General features: G+C 37.0%; 1 protein-coding gene across 2 annotated transcripts in view; it reads right to left on the bottom strand.

Moving 5' to 3' along the window:
* The window catches only part of PIK3R4 (phosphoinositide-3-kinase regulatory subunit 4), an 85,351-nt gene that overhangs the window by 41,834 nt on the left and 23,634 nt on the right, over nt 1-19,883 (bottom strand). For both annotated transcript variants that reach the window (XM_054247176.2, XM_017965868.4), the window contains exons 8-11: nt 11,910-12,055; nt 9,935-10,138; nt 2,016-2,217; nt 364-551 (exon numbers count right to left, since the gene is read on the bottom strand). In XM_054247176.2, coding sequence (XP_054103151.1) covers nt 364-551; nt 2,016-2,217; nt 9,935-10,138; nt 11,910-12,055 — 740 coding nt within the window. The remainder of the gene's footprint in view (nt 1-363; nt 552-2,015; nt 2,218-9,934; nt 10,139-11,909; nt 12,056-19,883) is intronic.

Below are 19,883 nucleotides of genomic sequence, written 5' to 3'. Positions count from 1 at the left end.
TTCCCAGAAGTATTTTTTGCTATTTTATAAATATGGCTATGTTATACTGGGGGAGGAATAAAAAAGATCTAAAATGTTCACTGCAGCCTAATTATAATCACAGTTCATAATAATGTCTTCAACCCACAATTTCAGATCACTTTATTGGCAAGTACTCTAAAATGAGACCTTTCTAGTACTTTCAATAACTAGATTTCCTTCTCACTAAAAAATTAAAGATAAACCTGTCTAAGAAAGAAATATGTCCTCCCTAAAAGACAAGTCACCATACTGACTTTCCACTATAGTACACAGCCTTTAAACATCCAAATTAGCAAAACAGGGTTCAAAGACATTAGGAGGACTATTGATGGGTGACAGTACCTGTGGAGAAGTTGACAAAGGGACACAAATGCCAGCAGAAGACTCAGAACGAGGAGGCTTCCCAGTCTGAATCGCCTCCTGGTCACTCCCTTTAGGTAGGGCCTGTGGCATGTTTGGTGGTTCCAGTGACCCAAACATGCTTTTCCATTCTTCATTTACATTTGAGTCTTGTTTTACATGTTTTCTAGCTATGAAAATATTCAGAATAGTTAGTCTGAAGGTAGCCTTTCGAACATTATGTGCTTTTATTGCCTTTGGAGGGAACAGGAGAGGGGGTGGGAACAGTAATACATTTCATATCCTATTTGTTCCTTAAGATTTCTAATTTATTCATATTCATGTATCAACTCATTAACTCTCACTTCATCTCTAGGGCAGATGGAACAGGTGTGCTTCCAATGGTGTTAATAATAAGACCTAATTACTTCCTAGTTTCCCAAGGCCAGCTCAATTTCAAGTAACTACTACATCTAAAGTAGCGAATATTAAGAATATAACATTTGTTTTAATTTGCATTTATAAAATTTACCTTTCATATATGTGCATTCCATTCTATCAGTTACCTGTTCCTATACTTCATTTTTCCTTCTGGCTTGCTTTCTCTTATTAATTTATATACTTATGTATTATAGATATAAACCATTAAAATTTAAGTCACAAATACTTTTTCTCAAATTTGGCAATTAGAAGTTTATTTTAAATATAATTCATTAGCTGCCTTTAAAATCTAATGCTAGAAGAGGAAAATGTAAAGGCATTTAATTGGCAGTATATAAATACGCAAAAAGGGTACGTACAAGATCTTAGAAAACTTCATACAATCCATGTCACAAGAGCTCACAGTTTCAAACCTGAAGACTGCAAATGATTAAGTCTTATCCGGTCTCTACTCTTTTGTATTTCATTGTTAACAGCAAACCTGTTTTTTTTTTGTTTTTTTTTTTTTTAATTCATTGGGCATTACCTACTAATAAGAAACTAGAAAACTTGATACCATTTTACATAGACTACTGTTCCTGGTTAAAGGATTAAAAAACAGAATTTCAGCCTTGCAAAGTGGCTCATGCCTGTAATCCCAGCACTTTGGGAAGCTGAAGCGGGCAGATCACCTGAGGTCAGGAGTTCAAGACCAGCCTGACCAACATGAAGAAACCCCGTTTCTATTAAAAAATACAAAATCAGCCTAGCTACTCGGGAAGCTGAGGCAGGACAATCACTTGAACTCAGGAGGCAAAGGTTGTCGTGAGCCGAGATCGCGCCATTGCATTCCAGCCAGGGCAACAAGAGCGAAACTCCATCTCAGGAAAAAAAAAAAAAAAATAGAATTTCATCTTCAATCATACGCCTCACGGTGACAACGTGATTTTACTGTAAAAGTAGAGCTTTAGAATCAGACCTTGGTTTGTCACATACAGAGCTGTGATTCTGCAAGTTACTTAATCTCATAACTGTTAGTTCACTTCCCCACTTTTCCTTCCCAAAATCTGCCTGCTAAGTAATGGAGTCACTGTATTTGAAAGTTCTTTATCTGTGAAGTGGGGCTTCTTTTTACATTATTAATTAGCTAAAAACCAGTCTTATGAAATAACATGTAACAACAAGCTACACACACACACACACACACACACACACACACAGACAAGCATACTAACCACGTTTGTCATCTGGTTCTTGTTTGGTTTTAATGAGATCAACTTGTCTCCCAGTTATGCCTAAAGCTGCCAAGTCAATTACACCTTTCTGACTACTATCATGAAGATGGCTCTGATCCACTATATTCGCCTTTGCTTTATTAGATTTCATCATGAAGTCTTTCAGTGCCAGAAGCTTGTCTTCCTCTTCCTCTGTCATTCCCTAAAACCAAATAAAACCGTATGTTTTAGTATATTCTCACAAGTAATAAAAACAGGCTGCAGAATGACTAACAACTAGTGGGACAAATCACCCGATTTAAAACTGAAAGAGTCAGATGGGTGAATCAACCAAGTGCAAGTGAAAAATAAAGTAACAATACAGAATGACATGTCACTACTAAGATCACCCAAACACTCCATTAGGGCACTCTGTAATTTGTATCATGATTTATATCTTAACTTCCTTCCTAAAGGACAGTATTCAAATATACCTCATCTTTGGAATTTCCAAAGAACTTAAAACAATGTGTGATACTTAGTAATTTTTAAAACACAACTGTAGAATAAATATTTATTATCTAAACAAAAACTCTGAATGTACAATATTAAACAAAATAAAGTGTGCCTAATTCAACTTTGCTCCTAGTTGTATTGAGAAATTTATACTGAATGAGTATGTGAAGGCATTCTATGATATATAAAATATACTATTCATCTCAGGAACTGATTGGAATGCTGCCTGAACTGCAAATCTAACAAACCCAGTAGCATTCTAGGATAATGGCTGGAGTCAGACTGCCTAGGTTCGAATTCCAGCCCTAATTACTACTTACTATATCTGTGTATCTCTATTTATCTATAAAGATACAATTACTACCATGCATCTTATCAGATTATAGTGAAATTTAAATGTTAATCCACCTAAAATACTTATCGAACTTGAAACTGACAAAAAGTAATCGATCTAAATAATTAATTCATTGGCAACTTAAATATTCTGATAAAGTGCCAGTCCTACATCTCTTTCATTCCAATCATTTACAGAATCCTCTAGTACATTTTTATCATGCCAAAAGAATAAAAAACATTCATTTAATAAAATGTCAGTTCCCCTGAGGCCTCAATCTAGAATCCCACTAGAGTTAAGAGTCATAGTCACAATTCTCAGGCAGGCTATGATAAAACCAACCCTAGGACGGCACAAAGCTAAAAAACATGAAATAAAATTGCATTAAAGTACAACAATAATAGACATATTGTTGACTAAATCCCAGTGTTCACTTGCAATACTTAGTTTATTTTCATGTCTGCTCCTACAGCTGAAGTAAGGGCTCTCTTTTTGTTAGTCTATGTTTTAGTCCACAAAAGAGAGGGCCACAGTAAGGGCCATAAACAGGAATGAAGTACAATATATGCTACAACATAAAGGGACCTTAAAAACATTAAGATCAGTGAAAGAAGCCTGAAAGAGAAGGCCACATACTGCATGATTCCATTAATATGCAATGTCCAGATTAAGCAAATCTATGGAAACATAAAGTAGATTAGTGATTGCCAGGGGCTAAGGGAAAGAGAATGACTACTAATGGATACAGAGTTTCTTTTGAGGGTGATAAGAATGTGGAATTTAACACTGGTGACAGCTGCATAACTTTGTGAACTTACTGAAAACCAGTGAGTTGTACACTTTAAAAGAGTGAATTTTATGTTAGTGAATTGTATCTCAATAAAAAAAATGTTAGTACTGTACCATCAAAAAAACCCAACAAATTGACAAGGACATTACAAGAAAGGAAAACTACAGGACAAGGTTGTTCATCAACTCAAATGTAAAAATACCACTAAAGTAGTAACAAACCAAATCTAGTATACATAAAAACATTTTTATACATTTATATTTTATTTATTTTTAAAGCTACATTTCTATATAGATACAATATAAAAAAGTTGTGTTTATTTTAAATATCCAGGGAATAAAGTTAAAAAAAATCAACATATTTCAACACATAACAGAATTAAAAAAACCATATAATACTCTGAATAGATAAAAAACATTTGATAAAATTTAACATTCTTCTAATAATAATCTTAACAAGCCAGAAAGAGAAGAGGATTTCCTTATTCTGTTCAAAAGATTGTACAAAAAAACTAATAGCAAAAATCTAATTGAATGGTATAATGTTGAGCGTTTTCCCTGATATGAGAAACAAGGATGCCCACTCACATTAAATCTCTTTAATACTATATAAATATCCTAGTCATTTAAATAAGGCAAGGAAGACAAAGGTATTCAGATTGGAAAAAAACAAATAAATTAGTCACTCTTCAAGCGTCATACAATTGTGAATGTACAAATTCAAATGAAAATGTACAAGCAATTATAATTAATAAGTTTTATGAGGTTGCTGGATACAAGGAAATATAAAAATTTTTCCATATACCAACTACAAACAAAATAATGTTTTAATATGCCAATTGTAATAGCATTTAAAAGAATCAAAAGCGACAAGCTGACTTCTATAGGTTCAATGTAATCTCAATCAATACATCAACAAATTTTTATTATATAAAGTGACAAGCTGACTTGAAAAAAATCACATGGAAAATGTGCAAGAAAATGTTAAGAACTAAGGATAGCCAAGAAAATCTTGGGAAAAAAAAAAAAGCTGGGAGATGTTTTTTTCCTACCATAAATCAAGCCTAAGTTATGGTAAACAAGAAAGTGCAGTGCTAGCCTAAGTCCATAAACATATCCACAAACTTCAGCTTCTGACCATGATGAAATAACAGGGACCAAACTAGCATTACCCTTCCACTTTAAACTGTACAACACACAAAGACACACACACACATTTTTCAGGCTTGAGAAAACAGGCAGACAGGGCTGCAATGCCTAAACTGTTTAAAAATGAGTCGTATGATTCTCCCAGCAGTACTGTCTAGAGAGAGTTGCCACGCCATGGCAGAAGGAACATACAGTAATACACAGCTGAGTTCAAGAACATCAGAGTTCAAGAAAGCTAGAAAGGGTAACTGGGGCAGAGCAATGAAGAAGAGGGATCGGCACAGAATAAGAGCTTCAGAGGGCTATGGAAGGGTTTCCTGAAGTCTTTGGCTAAATATTAAACTATGTATGCATAAGGAAACTACCTGAGGCCACAGAAATAACACAAGCCTGGGAACAATGAAAGGTCTCGTAACATATACAAAGCATCATGTTCTGAGAAGTCCTTAGTAGGGGAGCTAAATTGGCCAATTAAGGGTTGCTCTGGACCTATCCTAAGCCTATCCTAACAAGGCTTAAAAGCAAACCTTAAAAGGATGAAACTGATCCCAAGGAACTGTACAGCAGAACAAGTCCGACACTGCAAAGCAATTCAACACCCAACATAAAAGTCACAATCAACAGAAGAAGAAACTGCATGCCTAGAGGTGAGGGATTAGACAAAAACTTACATTGCATTATATATCTTCTTATAACTTTTCAGTTTTAAACTGGTATTTATACTACTGTCAAAAAACATTAAAAATCACTAAAAATGTATCTCGTGTTTTAAAGGAATGAAATCATTGTGTATTATTTATTAGCACCTGATTAAATTGATATAAATAAAACAGGAAGGCCTTGTAGATGGGATCTAATGAAAACAGCCCTTCTATGAGTCATCTCCTGGTGGTAAGTTCTATTGAAAATCTGGAGTACAGATTCCAACTTCCATATGGGTAATGTTGTAGACTTAACATACACTTTTGGAACACTACCAAATGTTTTGGAACATTACCAAATATATATTTTCCCACAGAAACAATGCTAGGTAGTCTAGAAAGGCCTATTATCCATGATGTGTCTCAAGTACAGTCCTGGACAGAAGAGCACTGAAGAACTTTAAGCCAAAAATAATTCAGTAGGAGTGTTCATATTGCCTGCTTGCAGAAGCTAAAAATATGCCTCTTCACTCTGTAACTCTGACATTAGAAACAAGGACTCAACTCCTATCTCCAAAGCCTCCCCTGGATCCACATCTCTGCTAGTAATCCTAAGAAACTCAGGTAGCACAGGGACAAAAAAGACGTGAAGGTAGAGAAAAGGCTTTTAAGGAGGCTGGAGAAGATAAACTGCACATGGGCTTCTTCCTGAGTCTACATAAAACCCAAGCAAGCTTCTGAGTCTTAGCTCTCTGTGCTTTTTTGTGAGACAGCGTCTCACTCTGCCACCCAGGCTGGAGTGCAGTGGTGTGATCTCAGCTCACTGTAACCTCCACCTCCCAGGTTCAAGCGATTCTCCTGCCTCAGTCTCCTGAGTAGCTGGGATGACAGGCGCATGCCACCACACCCAGCTAACTTTTGTATTTTCAGTATAGACGAGGTTTCACCATGTTGGTTAGGCTGCTCTTATACCCCTGACCTTGTGATCCACCTGCCTTAGCCTCCCAAAATGCTGAGATACAAGTGTGAGCCACCGTACCCAGCCTCCGTCGTTTGTTTATTTTACTTTAGAGGCAACACAACATAGTCTAAGAGAGTAGGCTCTGGAATCAGACAGGTTTAGATTCAAATGCCAACTTTGAAACTTACTGCACTATGTGAACATGAGCAAGTAAACTACCTTCCGTCTCCATTTCCTTATCTATAAAACAGAAATAACATCTGTTGTTCAAACCTGTTTTAAGAATAGTCAAAAATATGGAAATATGGTGACAACTACAGTGGTAAAGGCATTGTTGGCTTTCAAAAAACCGGAGGCTGGTGGTGTTCTGCTATTATTTCTTGTAAGAACCCCGGAGATTCTGGCCTGCTCTCCCTTCTACTAGCTGTGCTTATCCCTTGAACAGAGGATCATACCCTAACCTTTAGTAGTCTCCTAAAGCCATTATCACCAGAAATAATATAAAATGGGGGATTGTTCCTCTTTATCCACTCAGACAAATGAGGAGATCACCAGCAAACCAACAAATATACCAAGCACTGACATTTCAGAGGAATACAGGTCAGTGAGTTTTAGCGATTTTTATCATCGCACCCAGTAATGGGGGCTGGCATTGAGGGAGCAGCAGTAATACAAAGGGTTAGAACAGTAGGAAGCAGGAAGTGGAAAAGCTATGGAAATGGTTCCTTCCCACTCCCTTCTTTTACCCATGGCATTGTCAAAACCTACACCCTAGCAAGGTAAAAAGAAGAGATGAGGAGCTACGGTGGCTCCATGTGGTAACTAATGACATATAAGGAAGAGAAAATTTCAGGATGAAGGTTTTTTTAATTAATATACAGGATAGACAGAAGAGAGAGAAATACTGAGTCACAATGGCCAAGCCTGAAGAAACATTTAGATTGGGATGGTTTTTATTTCACATTGAAATCTCTTTGATAAGGATTACTTATTCAGGAGAAACAACAGAAAAATGTGATTCAGATTTTTCTACGAATTGCTTTCTAAAATATAAAACGTATCTAATGTACAAGCCAAGGTTAAAAGAAAACCCAAAGAAAAAGCTGCTCAGAAATTCAAGTCATATCAAGTTAAGTCTTTAAAATGTAGGAAATAGAACCACTGTCCTAGAAGAGACATTCAGAGACATTCCCAGCCTCCAGTCAAATCTAGATCTAAAAGAACCAATAGTTATTGATCAGCCTCTCACAGGAACCTACTGCATTTTCAATCACCCAAACCAACGTCTGGGTATCAAACAGCACTAGATATTCAGTGACAAGTACAATACATGAAAGGTTTTACATTGCAAAACTAATAAAATTCTCTCTCTGCAACTGAATGTATTTTCAAGTCTTCTTTTCTTGTTAAAAAAGAGATGACTGACAAGCATTCTCTTTACAAACATATTCTATGGAATTAAAAAGGCATTAAGGTTGTCCTTTAGTAGCATTATGGCTCATGAAGCATATATTCAGCAACTGTATTCTTTATTTTTAACAATTTTTGTTCCTATTTTGACTTCCTTAAGTTCCACATATCCCTCATAAAACAAGATGCAAATTTAGATTTAATATTTCTTTTTTTCTCAGCTTCCCAAAATGGTGGGTTACAGGCAGGAGGCAACGTGTCTGGCCTAGACTTCTTTTTTAAATTTGTTTTTTCTTTAAAAAACAAAACGAGATATATGTACAGAACATGCAGGTTACACTGGCATATGTGATCCATGGTGGTTTACTGTACATACTGATGCCTCCTCTAAGTTCTCTTCCCTCAACCCCCATCCCCCAACAGGCCCCAGTGCTGTTCCCCTCTGTGTCCATCTGCTTTCAGTGTTTAACTCCCACTTATGAGTGAGAACATGCAGTGTTTGGTTTTCTGTTCCCGTGTTATTTTGCTGAGGATGATGGCTTCTAGTTTCATCCATGTCCCAGCAAAGGACATGATCTCAATCCTCTTTATGACTGCATAGTATTCCATGGTGTATATACCACATTTTCTTTGTCCAGTCTATCACTGATGGGCATTTGGTTTGGTTCCATGTTTTGCTTTACGTTTGCTGCAATAAACTTATGTGTGCATGTGTCTTTATAGTAGAATGATTTATATCCCTTTGGGTATATACCTAGTAATGGGACTAATGGGTCAAATGCTATTTCTGGTTTTAGATCCTTGAGGAATCGCTATACTCTCTTCTATAATAGCTGAACTAATTTACATTCCCACCAACAGTGTAAAAGTGTTCCTATTTCTCCACAGACTACCCAGCATCTACTGTTTCCTTACTTTTTTTTTGGCAGGGGCAGCGGGGAGTCTCCCAGGCTGGAGTACAGTGATGCAATCTCAGCTCACTGCAACTTCCACCTCCCGAGTTCAAGCAATTCTCCTGCCTCAGCATCCCAAGCAGCTGGGATTACAGGCGCACGCCATCACATCTGGCTAATATTTTTGACTTTTAGTAGAGACAGGGTTTCACCGTGTTGGCCAGTTTGGTCTCGAACTCCTGACTTCTGGTGATCTACCCACCTCGGCCTCCCAAAGCGCTAGGATTATAGGCCTCAGCCACTGTGCCTGGCCCATTCCCTGACTTTTCAGTGATTGCCATTCTGACTGGTGTGAGATGGTATCTCACTGTGGTTTTGATTTGCATTTCTCTGGTCATCGGTGATGTTTGGCTTTTTTTCATATTGATAGGGTTGTTTCTTTCTTGTAAATATATTCAAGTTCCTCAAAAATTCTAGATATTAAATCTTTGTCAGATTGGTAGATTGCAAAAATTTTCACCCACACTATAGGGTGCCTGTTCACTCTGATGATGGTTTCTTTTCCTGTGCAGAAGCTCTTTAGTTTAATTAGATCTCTTTGTCAATTCTGGCTTTTGGTACAATTGCTTTTGGCCTTTTTGTCATGAACAGACTTCATATTTCTACAGAGGCCTTACCAATGCCAAGTGTAATAAGATTACTTCCTAGTTCTAATAAGATTTTGTTAATTGATTCAAATTCATAGGCTTTTAAGATATACCAGTAAACTGCTGGCCTGTTAAACCTAAGATGTATTATAAATACAAGTTATTCAGTTATTTACAAGTATTAATTACAAATTTGAATTGAAATGAACCAGGATTTTTCTATATTGCATCTGTGTTTTGCAATGTTTCTTCCAGCTAAATTTCATTACATCTTTTGGTAAAACAGAACTGAATCAAGAATACTAATTAAATCTAAGGTTTTTTTCTACTCTCTTTCCCTCATTTATTTAGCCAGTAATCACAAAAGAAACTTAACAGGTCTCCCATGATTCCTTATTTAGCTCAACTTGATACCTTATCATCATCCTATTATCTTTGTTTAGGAATCAAAGCAAATGCATAAAATGTTTGCCAGATTTACTTACTCATTTTTTATAATATAATCTAATCAATCAAAAACATTTTTAAAAGCTAAATGGACGCTTCAATATTTTCATGAAATTTGCATTGAAATGTAAGACTTCAGAAGGGTGATACAACCTGTGAGAGCAGTTTCTTCAGAAGCTGTGCTATGGCAGGATCCTCTGGTGGAGGGCAGTCAGGAAGAGACCCATTTCGTTTCTTCTGACGCATGTGAAGATGTCTGAACAAGCTAGTAATATCTTTAGACCTCAAAGCATAATCAAATATAGAACGGCTTACTGGTTCCTTTAAAACACTGAGAAGAACAAGTTTTCTTTCAATCTATATTAGAAAAATAAAAAGAATCAGCCAAAAATATAATAGTTATTTTCAAATTCAAAAAACTTGTGAAAAGTTAACATAGATATTTACTAAGAAAATATGAGATATCAACATCTATAATTGTGTAGAAGAAAAAAGAATACTAGTAAACTTTAATCAGCTAAGGTATCTCTTACTTTTTGTTAGCACTAGACCACACATTTGTGTCTATTATATTGGAAGACTAATCATCCAAGCCAGGAAATTTTAGAAAACAAAAGAGAGCCTTTTCTAGAACCCAGTGTCAGACAATGTCCTAGAACCAAAAAGTATGTGCAGTTTACAGATCTGACAACCAGTAGGTACTGATCCAGAAAAGATGATCAATAACCACAGGTCTTCCTTCAGTCATCACATTTTCCTGGTAGATTCGACCACTTCTGAAAACCATTGCTAACTCCAGAGTTTATAAAATCCTTCCTTTATCCCAAAGAATACACTGCTTGTCAATGCAAATGTAACAAAATGGATGAGCACTACTAACAGGTAACAGTAACCAAGAAGATTATCTTTTTTTTTTCCTGTGACTCTAGCAAAAGAACCAAGAGGACTGCCTTTAGATATAGTTAACTCCTTGGTGAAGTCAGCCAATGGAAACCAGCATAAAAAGATATTTTTTGTCTAATCCAAACAGTAGAAAAGTAAGATTCATGAAGCAAATGAATAATTAGCCGCTCAGCTTCTGATCCTGGCCTTTCAAAATATAAACCAATGCCATAAGCAAAAGTTCAATGAACAAACTTTTAAATAAAGTAACCACTCAAAAGGAGTAGGTATCTCTATAACCAATTTCCAAGGAAGCATAACTTTTCTAAGAGGACATATTTTTTCTGATGGCATTACCCATCTTTCATGTATGTATAAGCTCCTCTTGAGGTAAAAATAAAAACATCCTGCAAACTATGAAATAAAGAATAACCTCCAGAAACAAATCAATCTATGAAGAAAATAAGGACTGAAGGTATAAGCAAAGCTTCTTAGTCTTCAGAGTTTATCCAAGGCCATTTTCTCCGAACAAAAGGAAGGTATACTGAGATACAAAAGTGGGACAAAGCCAGAGAGGTGTGTGAATTCCATATGGGAAATGAAGTTTTAGTGAAGATAGGAGATCTCAGGATGTTTTAACAGCTAGAATCATCCTTCACCATCTCATTCCATTTTATGTTGATAGTTGGCTGTCTAGCAAAATGAAGGGTATAAACACTGAAAAGCTAGATAAATAGTATTTGCCCTGTACAAACCAAAGACCCAAAATTTATCACCAAGTACTGCTACAGGTGGGGCAGACATTGTACGGTTGTTAAAATAAAAAAGAAACGACATCGAAACAATTAGTTAGTGGTCAAAACTTAAAAATTTGAAAAAGACTTTTTCTAATTTATTATAACTGGATGAAATCAGTTATACTTTTAAAAATAAAAAGCAGCAATCCATCAGTATACATTTTTGCTTGACTATATTTCACTTTTAATAGATGTTTTATAATATTACACAAAACGAAGTATGAATTGTGATACATTAGTTATAACATGATGTAAAACAATATTCTCTTGAACTTTTTTCACCTTCAAAGGTGCTTAGCCCATTAACATTAATTAGCTTGAAAGGAGTATGAAAATGCTATAGCTAAATGTAAATATTTTTAAATGTTAAGAAAAATAGGACTCTCTACATATTTTTTAAAGAGGCACAGTTTGGAGAGAAGACTGACTCCAAGTTGGAACATGTGTACCTGTATTATTGGTTGGGTAATGTATGGGTCAAGATAAGGCATCAGTTTACAGTAGACATCAGCTGTACTTATTCGATGAGCTACCACTGTGATAAATCCCACAGCACCATAGCGTATCCATAAATTGGGATGACACAGGAAGGGGGCTAAACAGGAAAAGAAAAGGTATGGATCAAATAAGTTATTTCACACTATCAAGATAAACAAATTTTCACCTTAAAACATAACTGACAAAAAGATTTTGCCACAATGTTACTATCAGGAGCCTTCACATACTCAATTACCCTTAGAAATAAACTCAACCAAGTGGACACACTGTTATTATAATATTCTCTTAAAATAAATTATCACAGCAGTACCACAAAAGAATGAAGACAGTTACCTCATAGCTGAGGACTTAAAATTTATATTTTTTAGTCAGAACTAAAATTGTGTAGGTACCTACTCATTTATAACACTGGATTAAAAACTGTTGGAGACATAGCAAGTCCCAACAACATATAGCTAACTATGTATTATTCCCCCACTTGCTACCCCCAAGAAGCTCAAAGACATATCACCTCTATCACCCAAGGAGGAGAGAAACTGGGGAGAAGTTACTTCTCTAAGATACAGCATAAAGATTAAGGGAACAATCTGGGCTATCTGATATTCTTTTTAATATGAGGGTTTGATCAAATCTAATACATGATTTACAATTATTTTCATAAGACATTAATGAATGGAAACCAAAAGGGCAGAAAACATGATACCAATTCTTAAAAGGTTTAAAATATAAGATTAAACCAGAAAATTAAATGTCTTTTCATACCTTTTAACAATTTTATGTATTAAACATAAAATCAATGATTTCAACTAATCGACATCAGACTAACCTGACTTAGAAAAAAATCCAAACTTTTAAGGCAAGAAAAATTATGTTAGCTCTGAGAATGCAAACACATCAGCATTCAAAGGATATTTATTTTATAAGAAATACACATTAACAGAGAAATAGGAATATCATCATAGGCGAATACTTATATTAAAAGGGGAAGTAAAAAAGATGCATTCAAATATCTCTCTCCCAAGGTCTCGCATTTCTAATTCTTCTAATTATAAATGAAGAAGATTTTGTTTATTTCATAAATATCCTGCAACCTCTGATCCATCTAAGAAGGGACACTGGGTATTTTCCCTGTGGTAAGAGGGAAAAAGAGGACTGGAAAAATGCTGGTAAACCTCCAGAAAGTAGCTAAACCCGTAATGGTTTGACAGGAGTTGAGAAATGTATTATACTGAATTATTTATACCAATTCTTAACTTCCCTGTATTATACAACCATACTTGTACACTTAGTATACACTTGTGGTATACAAAGGATACTTCTCTGTCCCCTTGCTTTTTTTTTTATCACTTGCTTTGGCCAATTAATATTAGGCAAGGTAACACAAACAGGAATTTGAAGGGTTTGCCTTCTCTTGCTTCTGTCAACACCATGAACATCATGTGGGTAACCACTACCCCTACAACAAGGGCCCCAGAATGAGACAGATGAATCAGTCATCAGAGACAACCTGGAGATGTGGAGCCTGAAGCAGGGCCACCCACACAACCCACAGGTACATGATGAGAAACTTACTGATGGATTTACTAAGATTCTGTGGTTGACTGTTCTTCAGCATTATTATATCAGTAAGTAGCTGACTGATGCAAAACATCTCAAATACTCAAAACAAGAAGTCTGAATCGAAAGAACTGCCTATGAAATAGCATACTCATTCTTTTCTTTATCCAACACATTCAACTTATCAGAAGACAAGTGTGGGGGAAAATATTCATAACAGCTAAGTGGGAAGAGTCGTTTTTAAAATGACTACCAAAGAAATCATAATCACCATCAAAACCACCACCACCATTCTCTTTAAGAGTCACTACACTAGAAACTGAAAACAATATGGTAGAATAGGACATTTTAGTGTTCATCCTCTTGCGGAAAAAATCTATTTTAACAACTATCAATGCATGAAAATACCATTACAAAGGAGTCCAAGTGAGAGATTATAGCATCTAGGGATAGCACAAAAATGAGAAAGGCCCCAGTCAAGAGGACAGGAAGGGCAGTTTCACATTACCCATGTCAACATTCCCCAAAGCCCAGGCAGCCAATACAAAGCAATACCTTCCAAGTTGGGGAAGGGACAAATGAGCCCCCAGCTTTGCTGTGAACTGTAACACCTGGCCCAAACCAATGAAACCTAGTAAAAACCCAAACCATGCCCTCCCCTGCAGTCCCAGGTTCCAGGCCAACCACCATGGACCCATCCCCACAGCGGATGGCCTCCTCCAGGCCAGCCCTAGTGCCTAGATGACCCCAGAGGACCCAGGCTTGAGGGGATCTAGGGTCCAGACCCACCCTAGTAGGCCCTGGCACCTAGCTGGTAACTGTAGGCCCAGTCTCCAGGATTGTCCCTGCTGACTCAGGCTCCAGGCCAAGCCTCCATGGAAAAAGGGCCCAGAACCATGCTGATGGACTCAGGCTCTAGGCCTGCCCTGATAAATCCTGGCACCAAGCCAGCACCTACAGACTTAGGACCTGGCGCATCCCCAGAGACCATAACCCTAGGCCCAACCCAGCACCAAGCAGGCTCCCACAGATTCAGGTTCAAGTCAGTCCCCATGTACCCAAGATTCATGCAAGCACCCACAGACACAGGCTTCAGGTCTATGTGATAGACTTAGGCTCTAATCTCAACCCCATGGACAACTCAACAGGCCCACACCAGAGAACCCAGCACCAAGATAGCCGCAGTGGACCCATGATCAAGGCCTACCACAATGGATCAAGCTCCAGGCCTAACTCTGTGAATCCAAACATCAGGCCAGCCCCTCCCTGTGGAAGCAGGTGCCAGGCCAATCAACCTACTGACCCCAAAACCAGGCCAACCTGCCCAAGGACTCCAGCAGCAATGTTACCAACAAACACCCAAAATCTCTGGACAGACTGACTCGTAAAGACTGGAAGAGGTGTCTAATTCTTAAATACATGGATACCAATGCAGGGTCACAAGATCATGAATAATCAGGGAAACATAAGCCCACCAAAAAAAACATAATAAAGAACCAGTAACAGACCCTAAAGAAATGGAGAGCTACAAACTGCCTAGCAAAGAATTTGAAATAATTATCTCAAGGACGGACACAGTCAATGGCTCACGCCTGTAATCCCAGCACTTTGGGAGTCAGAAAAGGGAGAATTACTTGAAGCCAATTTGAGACCAGTATGGGTAACAAAGCAAGACACCATCTCTAACAACAACAAAAAAAAAAATTAGCCAGATATGGTAATAAATGTCTGCAGTCCCAGCTACTTGGGAGGCTAAGATGAGAGGACTGCTTGAGCCCAGAAAGTTTGAGGCTGCAGTGAACAATGATCACACCACTGCATTCCAGCCTGGGTGAGAGAGAGACCCTGTCTTTAAAAAAAAAAAAAAATTTAATCTTAAGCAAGTACAGTGAGGTACAATCGAACAGATAGACAACTAAGCAAAATTAGGAAAACCATACACAAAGAAAATTAAAAGTTCACAATGACAAAGAAACCATAAAAAGGAACCAAACAGAAATTCTGGATCAGAAGAAAACAAATGCACTGAAAAAATCCATAGAGAGCTTCCACAGCAAACTTTATTGGGCAAAAGAAAGAGTAAGTGAGCTCAAAAACAGGTCATTTGAAATTACCCAATCAGCGGAATTAAAGCTTATTTAAAGAAACAATGACAGAAAACTTCCCAAATCTGGAGAAGGAAATGAACACTCAGATCCATGAAACCCAAGGAATTCCAAACATTAAATATAAACACATCTTCACCAAAAAACATTATAATAAACTTCTCAAAGACAGAGAGAATTTTGAAGACAGCAAGACAAAAGTAACTCAATAAACAAGGGAACCCTCATATGATAATCAGTGGTTTTCTCAGCAGAAATGTTATTAAAACACGTTGCTAAATACTAACATGTTAAAATGCTACTAAAATAAAAAAACTTCAACAAAGAATACCATACCAAGAAAAGCAGTCCTTGCAAAATGAAGACGAGATCAAGACTTTCCCAAACAAAAGCTGTAGAAGGTCATCACCCTAGACCTGCCTTATACAAAAAGCTCAAGGGAGTTCTTCAAGTTGAAATGACAGAACATCAAATAACACCATAAAAACGTATGAAAGTATACAGCTCAATGTAAAGGTGAGAAAATAGTTTTTTCAGAATACTCTGAAACTGTAATAATGGTGTATAAATAAGTTTTTAACTTCAGAATAAAGTTAAAAGACAGAAGTATTTTAAATAACTATAGCCACAATAATTTGTTAATAGATACACGATATATGAGAGGTAAACTGTGACATCAATAACAGAACATACAAGAGGAAGAGAAGTTAAAATGTAGAGTTTTTGTATCAGGTCAAAGTTGTTATCAACTTAAAATACACTGTTATGACTGTGAGATACCTTAGTAAGCCTCATGGTAACCACACACAAAAAAAGTACAAAACACACATAAAAAATAAAGGAATCAAACCAAAGCACTACAAAAAAATCAAATCACAAAGGGAGACACCAAGAGAGGAAGAAAGGGATAAAGGAATTATAAAACAATCAAAAAAACAACTGACAAAATGAGTTTTAAACCCTTAACAATAAATAATTACTTTAAATATAAACTGATAACATTATCCAACCAAAGACTGAATAAATTTAAAAAACAAGAGCCCACTATATGCTATCAAAAAGAAATTCACTTTGGCTTTTAGGACAGATGTAAGCTGAAAGTGAAAGAATGGAAAAAGATATTCCATGAAAACAGTAACCAAAAAAAGAGCAGGGGTGGCTATATTGTATCAGATAAAACAGAATTTAAGTAAAAACTGCCACAAGGAACAAAGAGGGTCCCTACATAATAATAAAGGGGTTAATTCATCGAAGAGGATATATCAATAAAAATACTTATGCACCCAACATTGGAGGACCAAAATATATAAAAAGAGTATTAGAGCTGGGTGCAGTGGCTCATGCCTGTAATCCCAACACTTTGGGAGGCCAAGGCAGGAGGATCACTAGGTCAGGAGTTTGAGACCAGCCTGGCCAACACGGTGAAACCCCATCTCTACTAAAAATACAAAAATTAGCCAGGAATGGTGGTTGGCACCTGTAATCCCAACTACTTGAAGGCTGAGGCAGGAGAACCACTTGAACCCGGGAGGCAGATGTTGCAGTGAGCCAAGATTGCACCATTGCACTCCGGCCTGGACGACAGAGCAAGACTCCGTCTCAAAAAAAAAAAAAAAAAAAAAAAGAGTACTATAAGGGCCATATATAACAAGCCCACAGTTAACACATACTCAAAGACAAGGATGCCCATTTTTGCCACTTCTGTCCAACACAGTACTGGATGTCCTTGGTAGAGCAAGACAATTAGGCAAGAAAAAGAAATAAAAGGTATCCAAATTGGAAAGGAGTAAGTTAAACTGTCTCTATTTGCAGATGACATGATCTTACATGTAGAAAACCCTTATGATGCCACCAAAAATTCATTAGAACTAATGAACAAATTCAGTGTAGGGGTGTTGGGCCCCACAGAGTCATGGGGTGTCCCTTATGCTGTGCTGAGTTGCAGGATCTGAGAAGTAAAGATATAGGACACTGAAGAACTGGTGAAGAGCAGTTGGACTCAGGAGGCCATGCCACCTGTAAGTGGAGATTGGCAACAGCCCCAAATATCCAGAAGCACTTGTATTTATTAGGTATAAGCAGGGGGCAGGGTCCTAAGTGAGGTCATCATCTACAGGCTGAGTAACAGGGCATACATAATCACGTGAGTCACAAGTGAGGGAGCCACCACATTATGTCACCTGGGCAGAGAGGTGGGCCATGCGCAGTAGGGGGCTGTGCTGTGCACAGTAGCAGAGGGTCATGTACAGAAAAGGGGTCCACCCCTATTAGGTCACCAAGACAAGGACGTGGGCTGTGTGCAACAGGCGTCGTACACAACACTTCTTATCTGGGGGCTAGAGACTCAAAGGATTTCTAAGAAGGATACTGTAAGCCAATGCACTGGGAGCTGAAAGACTGTGCTCTTCTCTTAAGAGATTTATGGGAGGATGATTTGAGCTAGCACAGAAGCAAGAAAAGACTGACAGGGTGTACAGCCGCTGTGACTGGTCATACCAGAGGGGTTCTTTACCCTCGATTATTTCCAGGATCTCAGGCTTGAGGCCTACTTTCCATAGGAACTTGATGCAAGGTACTATAACTCCTTTATCAGGAGGAGAGGCTCTTGCTCCAAGCCTGCCATACAGCATATGCCCTTTCAGGCAGGGACGCCACCGCCTGGGTCTTTGTCCTGGTCTGGCTGTTTTCCCATGTACTGCTTCTGTTCTGTGACTGCTCTAGGCATTCCTCCTACTACAAACTACTATATGGTTATATAGAAGGATATATAAATCAGCACTAAATGTGTTAGTACAGCTCCAACTACAATACCTATATGATTATATAGAAAGATTATATAGAACTACGTTAGATATAAGTATTAAGTATGATTATATAAGCTAGATACATGTAAGCAGTAAGTTATACTTCAGGCACTAATTCTACAAACTAATATATGATTACATATAAAGGATTATATAAAGGAAACAGCTGAGTAGTAACACTATAAACTAAGATATTCTTCAGGCACTAATTGTTCCTAGGGTCTGGACAGTTCTCCTTCCTCGGTGCCCATGGGGGGTGTTACCCACAATTCAGGAAAGTTGCAAGATACAAAATTAACATACGAAAGCCAGTGGTTTCTATATACTAGAAATGAAATATCAAAAATTTTTTTAAAAACAAGAAAATGATCCCATTTACAATAGCACATAAAAGAACAAAATGCTTAGAAATAAATTTAACCAAGAGGGTGAAAGATTTAGATATTAAAAACTATAAATATTGATTAAAGAATTAAAGATACAAATAAATCTCACGTGAAAAAATCTCACGTTTATAGATTGAGAGAATTGATATTGTCAAAATAGCTGTACTTCCCAAAGCAATCTACAGTCAACGCAATCCCTATCAAAAATCCCATGACATTTTTCAAAGAAAAATAAACCCTAAAATTTTTATGTAATCACAAAGTCTCAAAAAAACCAAACCAATCCTGAGCAAAAAGAACAAAGCTAGAGGCATCACACTTCAGAGTTCCAAAATTTACTACAAATCTATAGTAATTAAAATACTTCAGTATTGACACAAAAACAGACATACAGACCAAAGAACAGGGAGCCCAGAAATAAATTCATGACTTTACAGGCAATTAATCTTGAACAAAGATGCCAAAAACATTGGGAAAAGTCTCTTCAATAATGGTGGTAGGAAGACTGGATAACTACACGCAGAAGAATGACACTGGATCCTACCTAACCCAATATGCAAAAATGAATTCAAAATGCATTGAACATTTAATAACTGAAACTATAAAATTATGAGAAGGTGGCACAGGGGAAAAGCCTCTTGGGCATTGGTCTGAACAATGGTGTTTTGGATATAACCTCAAAAGCATGGAAACAAAAGCAAAAATAGACAAATGGGACCAAATCAAACTAAAAAGCTTCTGTATAGCAAATAAAACAATCAGCAGAGTGAAGGGACAAGCTATAGAAAGGAAGAAAATATCTACAAATCATATATCTGGTAAGGGAATAACAGCTATAATATGTAAGGAATTCAAACAACTTATTACCAAGAAAACAACCCAACTAAAAAATGGGCAAAGGCCTTAACAAACATTTCTCAGAAGAAGACAAATAGCCAACAGGTATATTAAAAAATGCTCAATGTCACTAATCATGAGGAAAATGCAAATCAAACTCACAGTAAGATATCACTACACACCTGCCAGGATGGGTATTATCAAAAAAAACAAAAGGAAACGTGCTGGCAAGAATG

Source organism: Callithrix jacchus, chromosome 17 (genome assembly GCF_049354715.1).
Source record: "Callithrix jacchus isolate 240 chromosome 17, calJac240_pri, whole genome shotgun sequence".
NCBI classification, from domain to species: domain Eukaryota; kingdom Metazoa; phylum Chordata; class Mammalia; order Primates; family Cebidae; genus Callithrix; species Callithrix jacchus.
This window is presented reverse-complemented; position numbering and strand designations above follow the sequence as displayed.